We start from the raw sequence: 15,650 nt of genomic DNA, 5'->3' as shown, positions 1-15,650 counted from the left end.
CCTAACTACATTTTCAATTCTCAATCCGTTGGATCCCAGGATGCAGCTCCCTCAGAGGGCAACTGTTCAGGTTCTAACACACTGGGGGCATGAAGCAGCATCCTCTGAACATTGTCCTTGTTATTAAATATTCTTCTATAATGCCTATAATATTCTTTGATAACACCATATAATGATCTTATCAAAGACCATAATGTAGGGCATTTTGATCCAACCTTGGATCAAAAATATTCAGGAAAGCTGGGCATGGTAGCATACACCTATAACCCTAATGATTTGGAGGCTGAGGTAGGAGATTGCAAGTTTGAGGTCAGCCTCAGCAACTTAGCAAGTCCTTGTCTCAAAATAAAAAATAAAAAGGACCAGAAATGTAGCTCAGTCCAATTCCCATCTTTAAAAAAAGAAGAAGGATGGGGGAGCATTTGCATCTATATTAAACATGTACATTATTCCCTAAACAATACAGCATGACAACTATTTACATAGCATTTACATTATATTAGGTATAAGTAATCTAGAGATGATTTAAAGTATGTGGAGGATATATCATAAACCTATGCAAATACTACACTATTTTTTCTTTCTATAAGGGACTTGGGCCTCCAGATTTTGGTATCTTGAGGGGATCCTGGAACCTGTCCCCCATGGGTACTGAAAAATGAGCACACTCTCAAAATCAAGATACCATCAATGATTCATAGACTGGCCAGGAGGTAGTACAGTGCCAAGAGATGACTGCCTTCTTAAAAATGCATTTGGAAGATTTTGCTCAGATCACACTTTGAATATTTTGAAAAATGTTAAAATTTATTAATAATAACATCACAGTTAATTCAACTACTTCTCTACTGTACATAGTGACAACAGTCAACATCTTCACAAGACTGCATGCTCAAGGATTTGAGATGATCCGTATTCAGTGCATCCCAGTCGAAGATTGAGATCCACTGTATTTACGCCAAGCAAAGCAACATCATTGAGGGGGCTGCCAGGCCAATGCCAGGAACACAGACAGTCCATGTGTATGGTCCATTGCTCTCGTTTGGAAACCAACAACACATCTTTAATAGCCATACACACATCTCTACCTTAGGGGGAAAAAAGTGTAATTTCATAGACAGTGCCTAAGTTTTAAAATTTACAAAGTCACAATTCAAAAATAAAATTCAGTTGTATTTCACAGGCATCCCCCTTTAGGGACCCACAAATCTAAAGCTGGCCTTCAGTTTTCATTGCAGTTGGAGGCACCCATATTTTGGATCAATAACTGCAAATGGAGGCAGCAGAGGAGTAACATCAGACAGGCACAGTAAGAATGGAACAATCAAGGACCTGTCCCCTTTCCTCTGTGCTTCCCAGAAGGAGCTGGGCAGTTTTTACTAATTTCTACTCCATCTTATTCAAAAATGATAACCGGGCACTGTTCTCAGCACAAGTTTGAAAAATGCGCAAAAACTGGGTGTGATCGAGCCGTGGATTTCCTCTCCATCTTTCTATTTTTGTCCTTGTGTCCTACTTAATAGTGGTACAAGGCCATTCCCTCTCTGTTATGTTGTATCCAGGTTTAACATCTGTGCTGATTCATATTTTAGGGCAGAGTGGGCTTTCAGGTTCAGAATTAACTGCACTCTTGGAAAGAGTATGGCAGCTATGATACCACGGTCCATCCCTGCCAACAGTTTGAAATAAATACTGTGTATAAAAAACAAACAAGGGTCAGCAGACCAATGCCAGCTCAGCCTAAGGAAGCACATAGACAACATTTCTTATAAAACATTTACAAAACAAACCCAAGGTGAAATTTGCCAAGAAGGCACAAAATACACCAAAAATGTTGTCCCTGAGGTTTTGTTTGTTTGGTTGTTTAATATCTTGGTTTTGGTTTGATGTTGACGATTAGATACAATTTAAAAAAAAAAAATTTGGTGGCTTCCTTTATCTTGCCAGACAGCTTCAAAATAGTACTGATTTTCCTAAGAATAAAAATTTCTAAACAGTGAGTCTATTTGAAATGCTTCCTTTGGTTTCCTTTGGTTAGCATCCCATGGAATATTGCCCCAGGAAAGTCTCTTGACAGATTAGCCAGTTGCTGTGGTTTCTCCAATCCATGGGCTCAGCCTTGGTCTCCATCCCTGCCTTCCAGGCATTTCCAAATCTGTAGGGTCAGGAGGAGCCAGAAAGCGGATGCTTTTCCATTCACTCACCCCAGAGAGGCTTTCCTTCTCTTCCCACAGGCGAATGAGGTATTTCTAGTAGCTAGTCAATGTCTTCACTTTCTGTCCTTAACTGTACTGATCTACCAATGAGTCTAAGGAGACCTTCCATATCTATATACAGAACAAATTAACATATAAATACATTACATACAATCCACCGTTAGATGATGAAGGAGCAGACCTACTTCATGAACTAAATAAATTTCAAACATAAATTAAAATGAAAATACAGTGTCTCTACTTTTGCAGGTAAATCTTTAAAAACAAACCAGAAGGCTCCCCCCACTCCCCCAAAGGTCCACTGCTCATGAGTGATCCAAGCACCCACAAGGAGATGCAGCGATAAATCCATATTGCAGGATGCATCTGGCTTTGGTGTCATCGCCCAGATGCGGGATTCCTCAACTCCAGTTTCAGTAAATGCTGGAATCCACGGGGCAATGGCAGGTTGAGAAAGGGCTGCCACACGGATTTCCATGGGATCTCCCTCCACTGCCGTGCTTCCTCCCTCCCCACATCTGCCTGCATGAGGATCAGGCTGAGTGACTAGCAGAGACCTCCTGGATCTTTGATGGGAGAAACAGTATTGACATCCTTGCAGGGGGATGCTCTCCAACTAGAAGTACCCCGTCAGCCCCAAGGGGAGGCTATCCCCATCCTTTAGGATTGTACAGAGACGTGGAATTCCGGGAGGGGGGGGCGAGGCGCTAAGGATTATTATTTTTTTTTTTTCTTAAGTTGTATGAGAACCAATGGGAATGGTTGTGACCAGTTATGAACAGTCCTGGCTTCTGTATCTCAGGAAGGCCAAGACTTGGGCACAAAACTCTACGGTGAATGTAAAAATAAAATCTCAATCCGACGGGGTCCTCTCTGCCAAGGAAAAGCTGAGGGGACTGTGTCTCTGACACAAGAGGATGACTCCTTATAATTTAAAACAGGGAAGAGGGGGAAGCAGAGAAGTCCCTTCCGAATTCCGGGGTCCTATCGCTGTCCGGCCTCACGGATGCGACAGGCCACGGCAGTGATGAGCGCGGCCCCCTTCCCGCTGCCGTCCTCTGACTCCAGGAAGGACACCTCACATTTGGGGGCCAGGTCCTTCACCGTCTCATGCATGACTTTGGCAAAACTGGAAAAAAGGGGGAGAAAGACAAAAGAACAAAGCACCTTAGTCATGACAGATTTGTGTGCTCAGAGGTGAGATGCTAAGAAGTAATGCTGGCAATCCACGGGTAATTAATTAAGAGGAGGAGCACGACAGCTACACTGTGGGTCTATGTATTTGTACCAGAAAACTAAGCCTGGGAGATGCTAATAATCTGTCCAAGTCCAACATCACAGTGTACCCACTTAGCTCTTAGCTCAAGAGAGCTAAGATTTCACTCTAGGACAAATGCCTTGGGATTCTGTTGAACTGTGCTCTTAAAACTAATCAGTAAAAACAAGTTCAACAGTCCTGTGAGCCACCTATGAGTCTTGCAGAAGTGTGTAACCTTCTCTGCAGGGGAGAACCAAATTCTGTGCATGTGGTTTTTATATTTTCCAAGGGTTATCACTTCACATCAGACCTACACCGACTCCAAAATGCCATTGAAGGCAAGTGGGGCAGATGTATAGGGTTTCTGTTTGGACATTACAGAGATCACAGATCATCTTCATATGGGACTGGAAAAAGAGACAGTCACCATCCAACCCAACCCAACCCAAGAGGGTCAGGATGCCCTCCCATCTGTGAAGCTGAGGATGCCCAGTCTCAGGGTTGGGGGCTAGGTTTCCATACCTGCTATAGTTTGGATCTAATGTCCCCCAAAGTCCCTCATGTAAGAGGTGGGAGGTTTTTAGGTCACTGGGGCTATGCCCTTGGAGGGAACTGTGGGACTCTGGTCTCCCTTTTTCTTTCTTTTCCACTTTCCAGTCACAAGGTGAGCAGTTTGGCTCCACACACACTCCTGCCATCATGTGCTACTTTACCACAGGCCCCAAAGCAGCAGGGCCAACCAGTCTTGGACTGAAACTTCTAAAACTGTGAGCCAAAATTACCCTTTCCTCTTTATAAGTTGATTATCTCATGTATTTTTCGACAGGAAGAGAAAGCTGAATAAAAGTCCCTTTCCCAACCCTCATCTGGAGCCAAGAACCCTATTTTTACAATGAGACTTATCACTGAGGAAAGAGACTTGGGTTTTTGGAGGTTCCCCTCTTTTCACTAATAGTGCAGACTCAAAGAGCCTCTTAGGTCATTAAAATAAATGTGGTGACAGCTCAACTCATAATAAATAAACTATGGAACCAACCTAGGTGCCCTTCAATTGATGAATGAATAAAAAATGTGACTGATATAAAATTATATATATGACTATTACTCAGTCTTAAAGATGAATGATGGTATTTGCTGGTAAATGGATGGTACTGGAGAATATGCTAAGCAAAATAAGTCAATCCCAAAAAACCAAAGGCTGATGTTTTCTCTGATATGTGGATGCTAATTTAAAATAAGGGGGGGTGGGTTATGGGGGTAGGAAGGATAGTAGAATGAATCAGACATTATTACTACCTTATGTACATATATAACTATAAAACCAATGGGATTCTACATCATGTACATCCAGAAGGATGAGAAATTACGTGTGATGTATCAAATTGCATTCTACTGTCGTGTATAAATTAAAACAAATAAAAACAAAAAAATTATCAAGTAGCTGCTATATAGCTAGTGTATAATACTGCCCAAATATATTGAAACTATGTTTATAAATTAAAATGTTGATTATAAACATTTTGATTTAGGAAAAATAAAATAACAAATGTGGGAAGAGGTGGTCACAGTTCAATCCAGGATTCTCCACCCTCCCTCCACCCCGCGGGTGCTGTGCAGGCCGGGCACTGCTCTACTCCTTTAGCTTTTAGCTGAAAGGCTTCCAGAAGAGAGTATGTGGGCTACTTCCTGACTTCAAAATAAATTATTCAATAGACAAGTGAGAGAAGACAGAAGCAAAATGGTAATAAGAAGGGAGAAAGGAGAAGAAGAGGGAAACAAGGAACACAGTCAAAAGAAAGGGGAACTTGGTATTTCCCTATTGAGGGCACGGCAAAGGGCCAGGCAGCAAACCCTTTCAGTGTCACAGGCCATACTCCTCCTGGGTAGCACAAAAGCGGCCGTCAACAGCACATAAACACATGAGTGCCACTCTCTTCCAATAAAACTTGATTTACAGGAGCAATGATGGCTATTAATTGCCAATCCCCTGCCCTGGACCATAGGGGGAGAATCTTGCTTGAGTTCCAGCATGTTTGCTAGAACATTCACAGCAGCACTGTTTGTAAGAGTCAAAATCTAGAAATAATCCACATAGCACATACTTGGGAGGCTGAGGCAGGAGGATTGCTCCTGTTGTCCAGCAGTTTGAGACCCTGGACAACATAGCAAAACCCCATCTCCATAATAAATAACCAAACCATAAGTGCTGTGTGAGAAAAGCCAGTCACAGAAGAAGCCATGTGATTCTATTCATGGCAAGTTCAAAAATCATGCTCAATTTCTAGTGTATGTTTACTAAACAATATAGATGTGTAACATAGAGACCCGGGGAAAAGAAAAGCAAGAGACTGAGTTGGGGCAGTCCTTGTTCTTGGCAGGGGAGGGAGAGGGTGCAATTGCGGGGGAGGGGGGGGCCCCACACACTTTCAATACTGAAACACAGGCCTGATTCTGGTTCTGATTACTGATCTTCAAACTATAAACATTAAAAACACTATTTAGAATGACCAATAATTTTCTATAAACTTAAAATGGGGATGGGGACAAAGACAAAGCGATAAAGGTCTGGGATCAGGCACTCACTGAGGATGTAGCTTGTAGAGGGTCCCATCCACACCCACTGTCACTTTGAGGGTGTCCAGCCCACGGTTTTCCCGTATCTTGTCCACAACGGCAGCCATGCCTGCGCCACAGAGCTGGGCTGCCCGCCGTGCCACTACCGTGCACACCTCCTTGACAATGATGCTGTCGTCACAGGTGCTCTCGAGGCCCAAGTGGTGCAGGATGGCACGGACCTGCAGCAGGGCCAGGCAATCGCTGGGGTGGAAGGGAGACGGTGAGTGGTCAGTCAAGAGCAGAGAGAGCTGGAGACCCCCTCTTCCAGGCTGGCTCTTTTATCCTGAGAGGCTCTCTGGGGGTCCGGCCCTTGGGGACCAGGCCCTACAAGGTGGGCCCTGATCATGAACTCAGAGTAGTGCTCATCCCGCTGGACCACACTCACTCTTCCTGAGAGTGACAGGAAATTTTAAAAGAAGGTCCTCTTTCTACTTTGTGCAGGGAAGGAAGAACCTGTCACTACAAAACATATCCAAACCCAAAGGAACTTCACTGTCTACTCATTTGGAAATAATAAAGACAGTGGCCATGCCAGCATATGGCATTTCTAGCTGCAGAGCACGTTCATGTCCCTTCTCTCATTGCTGTCCCTGGGTCTTCAGGACAAGCTTTAACTCACAAGCATTACTCTCCTGCTTGATTTCCATTCCCCACACTGGGCAGTCTGCATTCTGCTTGTGCCCTTTTTATGAAATAGATGCACAAAAATTGTAGTGAGAAAATAAACCCTATTTTATAAAGAAAACTATTTTAGAGACCTGGAATCATTTCCTTATCCATCAGCTGAGCAGACTCTATTCACTGGTGCAGGTGCCCTTGGGGCCCACTCCGGTCAGTAACCCAGTTCCTGGTCTATGCCTTAAGAGTAACAGAGCATTAATTTTTTAAGGGCTCTGAAATTCACCATTCTAATTTGGAGCAGAGTTTTCTGCCATTAGACCAGAGGACAGAGGCTTCACTCTAACAAGCCACAACATAGCATGCCTCTGCCCTGCCTGAGGTTTACTTAGTCCTTGATAGAGTGAAGACTGTCCTCTTTAATCAATCCTCATTGCCTGATTGTTGCAACCAGCAGTGAAGAAGGATTCCCCATGCCAAGCATGGATGCTTCATCACGTTATTTTCCTCTGCACATTTTAATTTATATCCTATAATCAGGTTATCGTTCTTGTTCTGCTATTTGATCTAAAATACAACAATATCCTTGTTCATGGTCCCATGCCATGCTCAGCACCATCTTTCATGTGTGAGCCACTAGATTGACTTGTGTGAGCCCTGCTCTGATCTCACTTGAGCTGTGAAATCCTTCAGCTTGTCTGTCCATGAGAAATACACAGGACATGGCCCCATCCTCCCCCAATCCCTAAATAAACTCTCACCTCTCAATCTGAGACAAGAACTTTGTTTCAAAGATTCCCCTTGTCTTGAGCCGCTCTGAGATGCGGCCGCGGAAGAGCAGCCCTCGCTTGGTGAAATCGATAAGGATGTTACGGACAATCTCGCCCAAGTACATGCCACTGATCATCTTCTCAAACCTGCAATTTACGGAGGTTAAATAGGAAGGTAGTAGGATGTGTTGAGACAGAACGAAAAGCGGAGGGCAGCATGGCGGGAAAGGAATGCCACTTAATTCACTTGGGAGGGATTCCTATGTCCTCTCACACTGATCCTCCTCCACCTTCAGCAAAATTGAGCATGGTGCTCTCTGCTCACACCCTCTCCTTATCCGACCACCACCACCACCCATGGGGCTTTGTGATGCTGGTCCTTGACCAGTTCCAACAAGAGAGGGTGCTAGACACTGGATGGCTGGGGGAGGAAGAAAGGATTTGCTCCTGTGTGGGCCGTCCCAGCAAATTTGTCCCCCACAGACCCAGCCCTAGGTTTTGATCCCACCCCCACCCCCGTTCTCCCAGGCCTCGTGGTGGAAGCAGCTTCCTCACGTTTACTAACTCAGAACTTTCCAAGAAACCATTGTCATCTCAAGATAATACGCATCCTTGCTTATTATCTTTGTTATTATTATTATTATATAGTCTGGTGGAGACTCCCATCACTCATTGCTATCCAGTTCTGGGATACAAGGCCCACACCTAGTTGGGTGCCTACCTCTGTTTGCCTGGGTTGAGCGAAAGATCATCGACAGCCTTGTCAAATTCCGTGCGGAAGTCATCCAGGCATCCATTGTCCCCGAAGGCCCCCCACTCCATGTTGACACACATCCGCCCCTCTTCTCCATCCACCAGCTCCACATTGCGCATCTCCTCCATGTAGCAGGCGTTGCTACCCGTGCCTGCCAATCACAGGGGCACCAGGTCTCACTCAGCTCCAGCCTCCCACCCACCCAAGGCTGTGCCCCCGTCCCTGTGGGGAGGATGGTTGATATCCTTACCAACAATGAGGCCAACCTCACAGTGAGGGTCTTCATAGCCACACGTCATCATAGTTCCAACTGTGTCATTAACCACAGCCACCACGTCCAGGTCAAACTCCTAAGAGGGCAGAAGCAGATGCCTAGTCCACAACTGAACCCCAACATTCTCCCTTCAAACATCTGCAAGGACACTTACATGTATATAAAATACATCTCAAATGCTGTGACTCGCTCCCTCATTTCATGCGAGGCTCGCTCAAGGCTTTCATGAAGACTTCCCTAGTTGTGCTGCTATTAAGATTGCCACTTCCGGGCTGGGGATGTGGCTCAAGCGGTAGCGCGCTTGCCTGGCATGCGTGCGGCCCGGGTTCGATTCTCAGCACCACATACAAACAAAGATGTTGTGTCCGCCAAATACTAAAAAATAAATGTTGAAATTCTCTACCTCTCTCTCACTCTCTCTTTAAAAAAACAAAACAAAAACAAAATGCTTAAAAAAAAAAAAAAAAAGATTGCCACTTCCTTGCTCACTCTATCTGCTCTCCTTGTCCAACTTCATTTTTCTTAGCCCTTAATAACAGTTGCCATTGGGTTATGGGTTCATGTTTGAGAACAAGTGTTTTTTTGGTTTTTTGGTTTTTTTGCAGTCATTCCTGAATCCCCACACCCAGAACAGAGCTTTATGCACAGTGGACACTCAACCATTGCTGAGCGGAGTGATTACATCAATTTTCCTGCCAGCCAAAGCAACTGCATTCAATGTTGCCCCTCACAGATCACTTCAGGTATCAAGGAATCAACTCATGGGGTCTCCTTTACCTCTCGCCGGTGGATCGCTTCCTTCAGCAGGGTGACCACGTCTTCACCCTCGCATCCAGATGCCTTGAAGCCTTTGGTCCACTTAAGGAGAATACTCTAAAAAAAGCACAGAGAAGACCTCAGAGAAGGGCTCCTGGGTCATTTCTGGGCTCTCAACCTCATAAACTAGACAGATTCCCTGGAGTAACCAGCCATCTCACCTACCAGTGATCCTCAACCTAAGGTTGTTCCTAAGGTTGTTGCTTGGATTTACTGAGTACTTCCTGTGCACCAATGCTGGTGCATGACATGTGCTACACCATTTAATCCCCACAGCCATCTTTGGAGAACATTTATCATGATCACACCCACCTTTTACAGGTAACCCAGGCACCCAGGTGACTTGCCTAGGCCTAGTTTGAAGCTAGGAGCAGGACTCACCTCCAGACCTGCTGACTCCAATCAATGGCTCACAAGCACTGTGCCAATGTCCCAACATGTTTCTTTCACTGGGCAAAGCAGTTTTGCCCTGTCCCTGTCCTTCACTTAAATCAGAAGGGCCAGCACGTCTCTTAATTTTTCATACTTCTGTATCCAGTGAACGAGGTACCTGGCCACAGCTGGGGAAGTGTCTAGGCCTCACACTCCTCCACATTTCTCAGTGAGGAAGCTCTCTAAGGCTTCTCAGAGTCCTCTGTGGGCCCATCTTTAATGTGGCCCATGTCACAGGGCCATCTGGAAGTAGATGCCCGGTGGCTTTGCACGTGGGAGAAATCTTTGTTCACTGGAGCCCTCTGTGTTGCAGAACATCAGGAACCATTGTCAGCACTCCCAGATCCATTTCCCAAGAGGCTGGACCCACCAGTGGACTGTGTGCTCACTACCACCCACTTGCATGGTGTCCCCAGGCCTTGCTTGGTGGTTCATGCCCATCACCTTGGCATCTCATCCACCTGGATGTGTCACACCATGATCAGATCCCCAAGAGACTCAGAAGAACAAAGCGCATCCCTGTGGAGCCTTTGTTTACACACCCACATCCAGACAAGGGTGTGCTCACCTCCACCCATCTCTCTCATCTGCACATTAGCTTCATATCTCTGGCAAAAGTTTGGCGCTTTAAAATTTATAGAATGTTCAAGTAACATCACTTCAGGTAATCCTTATAAAAAGACACGAACAGGCCCCAACAGCTGGGGAGACTTGCCCAAGGCCAGTGGCGAGTAAGCACAGCCAGAGGCCCTCGGGCCTCCTCCTGAGCACCTGCTAATACCTCATCATCAGGATGACCTCATTGGCTAACAGATAGAATTGTCTTTCCCTTTGTTTGCTGTTCATTTTATGATCCTAGACATAACATGTGCTCCTTACAGAAAATTGGAACCTACAGATTAAGATCCAGCAGGATGACTGTTCTATTCAGATAGACTACTTCTATTCAGATAGAAACAGTTATCATACCCAATAAAATATATAAATCATACATGTTGGTATGAAAAGATAGTGTCTGTTTAAAATAAAATAAAACAAAAATTTGTAGGAAAAGTCTGGAAGGACTTTGGTGGAATGTTATTTTTACTTTTCTATTAATCATTTTTTCTTCTTTTCTATATAATATAGATATTATAATTCTCAAAAAATTATAAATAAATAATAAATAAAACCTCTCCCCATCAAGTCATTCTTCTAATTTGCTCCGAGTACTCCTCACCTCCTCCAGGACTGCACTCAGATCATCACCTCACTGCGTGTCTTCAGGGCTATAGTATCCCATTGCCATGGTCCAAACAGCAGCTCTTACTTTTCTGAGCTTGCTTCAACAGCCCAGTTTGGAAGCATCTAGGCAGGAACCATGCCTTTTGCACCTGGCAACTGCATCCACAGCACCATAACCCTGCAGCATGCATGCAGGTTTCTACATGACTGGCTAAGTCAGAGAGGAACCACCGTTCAAATAAAAATACTCTAATATCGAAGCCATCAGCCCAGATCCCAGAACTGCCTACTCAGCTGTCCTCCATCTCTTTATGTACTCCTGTCCAGTACATCTGGGAACACCAGATCTTCAACCCCTCTTTCATTCATCCAAGGTAAGTTGAACAGGAATGAGAGGTAAAGGTGAGACTAGAAAGACCAGAGCATCCACATTTACAGGAGACAAAATAAAAATGCCTGAGTCTGTAAGAGCCTCAGGAGCAAAAGAGAGAGAATTTGAGCTCATGGGCTCAAGACATCAGAAAAACGGAATACAAATAGTGGCTTGGCTACTCCCAAGCTAGATGACCTGGAGCAAGGCACCAAGTACCTTTGTAGACCTTATCTTCTTTACTGAAAAATGGGCCTATGAACACTTAGATAGTTGCTGTGAGGATTGAATGAGATAATGCACATAGGAAGCTAAATGTATTATGTGGCATACAATAAGTGCTTAAAATATGTGAGTTAATGTTTTGTTTTAGCATCACCATCATCATTCTTCCAAAGAAAGTTGGATCCTAACTAACCCACTTAACCTCCACCAGCCTCAACCAACTCATTCTTATCAATGGGCCCTTCCTCCCCAAGGGTCACTAGTGCCCTTCTTTCACTCATTAGGGTCAATAAAGCCCATAGGAGAGCCCTGTGGGAAGGCACTGTTACCTCATCCAAGCTGTTCTGCTGGCAGGGGAAGGAGAAGGTGAAACCCAGAGGCAGAGACACACCCTTCATGCCCATGTACTCCAGGAAGTCAGCGATGCACTGGACGATGTGGTCAAAGAGCTGTGGGGAGAAGTTGGAGCACTAAGAAAGAGGCCCTGGCCTAGATGGGCTGCCCCCAACAAGGCCTCAGCAGGAGCTCAAGGTTTCCATCCAGAAGATATGAAAGCTCAGGCACAAACCCAGAGAGCAGCCTGGGCCTGGGGCCTACCAAACCTTCCCTAGGTCCACAGGTGAACAAGGAAGGAGCTGTCACTGAAAGCAAGAAGCTTCCTGGGCCCTTCTGGAGGCTCCATGCTGCTCACCTCCTCGCCTGTGCCATGCATGACCTCCTGTGGGATGGAGTAGATCTTGTTGTGCATCTCTACTCCTCGCCGCTTCCCATTTCGCACACGCACCAGCAGGACCCGGAAATTGGTTCCTCCAAGGTCCAAGGCCAAGAAGTCCCCTTTCTCTGGAAAACAAATCCAAGGAGGTAATGAGCTGGGATGACAAAGGGTGACAGTTTATGTACCTTCCCCTGACAAGGGCCACCCTACAGCTTCAGCAGCCTCAGGGGGTGATGGAGTGTGAGCTCTATTTCATGATGAAGAAAAAAGATGCCCCAGGACGAGATCTCTGCTAGCTCCTTAGTGATTCTCACATGAGTCCACATGCAGGGGGCCCAGAAGTCAGAGTGAACACTGCAAAGCTCTGGGGATGCTGATAGAGTACATTTAAAACTATCTAAATACACTATTTGTGCCAAATCAAATACCACCTTAGGTTAGATTCCAGACTAGAGAAGGAAAAAGAGAGTGTAATTCTTTAAAAGAATTAGAAGGGAAATCTTTTAAAATGAGAAAAACTTCCACCATTAGGCAATGGTGTGTGTGCCACAAGCCTCACACACAGTCCCCATCCAACACTTAGGCCATCCTAAGGGATATAGTTCATTCTTTCTTATGGATGATCAAAATCTGGCTGAGCTAGACAACATTGCTTATGTAGAATCACATCAGTAGAAAAAGGGAGCAGGGATCAAACCCTAGTCTCTGGAACCTATACTAACTGCTACATTGGCCTGCTCAGCAATCATTTTCTCTGAATTGGGAAAAGACCTCCATTTATTAGGTTGCAAGACCTACAAGAGGGTTTATAGTGATCTTTTTCTGTAAAGTGACAGACAGGAAACATTTTAAGCTTCGTGGACCATATAGTCTCTGCTGCAAACACTCAACTCTGCCAGGGTAGTGCAAATCAGTCATGAATGCTGTACAGACCAATGGGCATAGCTGTGTACGGATAAAACTTTATTCACAAAAACAGGCATAGGCCAAACTTGGCCCAGGTAGTACAGTATGCTGACCCTTGACCCGGACCAAGTGATGGTTGTGAGCAGTGGCTCTGGTACCTGAATTCCTGGATTTGAATCCCAGCTCTGACATTTGCTAGTAGTGTGAACTTGGGCAAGTTTCTTAACTTCTCAGGCCTCAGTTTTTTGCCACACACAGCAGTTTGTTAATACACAAAAGTAACTTCTAATCTTTAATAGCTAACAAATATTAAAGGAATTAATAGGCATTAAGTGTGTTGATACATAGTAGGCAGAAGTAAGTACTGTTTAATTTTAGCTGAGGTATGTCTGGTTGACTCTAGTATTATAGTAATATAGCTTCAAAAACAGGTGGCGGTTCAAATGTTCAAGGCTAATGCTAATGGAGCTCCCCAAGCATTGATGCTAGGACAAAGGCCTGCCAGGTGAGCATCTCTGCTGCATACCTGTGCCATCGGGGGTAGCACACACGTAAGTGGGCAGCATCTTCACAGGGGCGATGGAGTGCGTCTCCTTGCTCAGACCTCGCTCCATTTCAAGCTTCATCCTCCTCTTGACCTCCAGCAGCTGCTCATGGCTCAGTTTTAGAGGCTCCAGGGTATTCTGGCGGGCTCTTTGTTGATCAGCCAGTCGGTACGCCACCGCGGTCACCATGGCTGCCCCTTTGCCGCTGCCATCCTCAGAGCGGAGGAAGCGAATGTCGCAGTCAGGCACCAGCCGACGTACAGCCTTGTGAAGATGCTTGGCAAAACTGTAGCCGCCCACGTGAGATAAGAGACAGGTGTCCACAGTTAAGGTCAGTTGCATAAATGGTTACACAGTGGCTCACTGCCTCAGCCCAAAAGTTGGGCCTGCAGGAGCAGAGGCTGCCCTCAGCCTTCTCCCTCCATTCTTTCCCATGTTAGGAATCACTGTATAAAAACTCAGATGACTGCCCTGGCGGGGTTTATCCCCCACTGAAAGGAAAGGACACTTCTAGCAAGCCACTGTTCCCTACGTAGTCACAAGAAATCTCCTCTGCCCAGGAGATTGCAATCAGCCTCTGCAGTCTAATAGAATCAGGTGTCTCTAAAATTACCCATTTTTCATGTTCCATAACTCATTTTATTTGAAGATGTCACTTCTTCTGCACTCTCGCCTCTCTTTTGCCAATTTCTGCCAACCATCTCAAGGTATCTGAACAGCTAAAGATAACATGTTATGTTCGGCAAGAAACTCTCTAGGTGATGACTGCTTTGAGCTATGGCTCTGCTACTCCAAGTGTGGTCCATGGGCCAACTGCCTCACTGGAGGCTGTGAGATGCAGGATCTCAGGCTCACCTCAGACCTTCTGAACCAGAATCTGCCTCTTAAGATCCCCATGTGATTCATGTGCACATTAACTAAAGTTTGGGAGGCACTGAGCTAGGAGATTAGGGAACCTCAAGGCTGAGATCTTCCACAGTGACCAGCTCAGTTAATGATGCCATATTGACCTGGCACTCATGTTTGGAGAAACTAAGTGAGTGCAACAAGAGGCATCTTCCAGGTCCCAACTGAAACTTGAATGTCTGGATATATATAACCCAAGGGATCAAAACATGCAGCGTGGCATCAATTCAATACCCAAATCAGAGGCTGGTAACCCCCAGTGCTAAGGTGGTCCCTGGCAGAATACATAGCACATATAAGAACCACCAAGAATCATAAGAGTAAAGAATGAAACTCTGTCTTATAAAGAAGAGGGTGGCCAAGAAGAGTACCCAGCAGCCAGGGGAGCTCTGAGTCATAAGCAGCCTTCAGAAATCACCTCCACCCACACCAGGAACGACATCCCCCAGTACCCACTTGCTCCATTGGGAACTATAATTCTACAAAGATCCCCAACACCTTGGGATGCAAAACAGAGCTGCCCTATGGAGTCACCAGGTCCCAGGTACTCTGGGACCTCCTTCACTCCCGGGCCCAACCTGCTGACTCACTGAGGGTGTTTCTTGTAGACGGAGCCATCAACCCCAATGGTGGAGCGCAGCCGATCCTCGCCCTTGTTCTCCTTGATACGCCGCAGCACAGCAGCCAGGGTGGCTGCACACAGGTTGGCTGAGCGTGTGGACACAATCTGGCAGATCCGGTGAGTGGCCACACAGTCCTCCTGCAATGGATTCAGACCCAGCCGCACCAGCACCTGGTAGGCCTTCCGGATGCCATCCTTATCGCTGGGAAAGAGAAAGATAGTATGTGGGCACCTGTCTGACCCACTGTGGCCAACAAGAGGAGGGTATGGGCTGGCAAGGAAGCCCAGCAGCTCCAGCAAACCCCATCTATCAGTGAGGGCAGAATCTCTCTTATGGCCTTGCTACCTGTTTATGAGCAGGGCTGGCCGGGGAGGGCGGGGGG

General features: G+C 45.8%; 1 protein-coding gene across 4 annotated transcripts in view; it reads right to left on the bottom strand.

The window, feature by feature from the left end:
* Nucleotides 1–789: 789 nt before the first annotated feature.
* Hk2 (hexokinase 2) overlaps nt 790–15,650 on the bottom strand; it is a 60,882-nt gene continuing 46,021 nt past the window's right edge. For all 4 annotated transcript variants that reach the window (XM_015499854.2, XM_048787422.1, XM_048787423.1 and 1 more), the window contains exons 9-18: nt 15,236–15,469; nt 13,721–14,025; nt 12,265–12,413; nt 11,903–12,022; nt 9,284–9,379; nt 8,483–8,582; nt 8,200–8,383; nt 7,470–7,625; nt 6,058–6,291; nt 790–3,345 (exon numbers count right to left, since the gene is read on the bottom strand). In XM_015499854.2, coding sequence (XP_015355340.1) covers nt 3,201–3,345; nt 6,058–6,291; nt 7,470–7,625; nt 8,200–8,383; nt 8,483–8,582; nt 9,284–9,379; nt 11,903–12,022; nt 12,265–12,413; nt 13,721–14,025; nt 15,236–15,469 — 1,723 coding nt within the window. In that variant the 3' untranslated portion in view covers nt 790–3,200. The remainder of the gene's footprint in view (nt 3,346–6,057; nt 6,292–7,469; nt 7,626–8,199; nt 8,384–8,482; nt 8,583–9,283; nt 9,380–11,902; nt 12,023–12,264; nt 12,414–13,720; nt 14,026–15,235; nt 15,470–15,650) is intronic.

This window comes from Marmota marmota, unplaced genomic scaffold (genome assembly GCF_001458135.2).
Source record: "Marmota marmota marmota unplaced genomic scaffold, marMar, whole genome shotgun sequence".
In the NCBI taxonomy this organism is placed as follows: domain Eukaryota; kingdom Metazoa; phylum Chordata; class Mammalia; order Rodentia; family Sciuridae; genus Marmota; species Marmota marmota.
The sequence above is the reverse complement of the archived record's forward strand: the minus strand, read 5'-3'. Positions and strand labels throughout refer to the sequence as shown.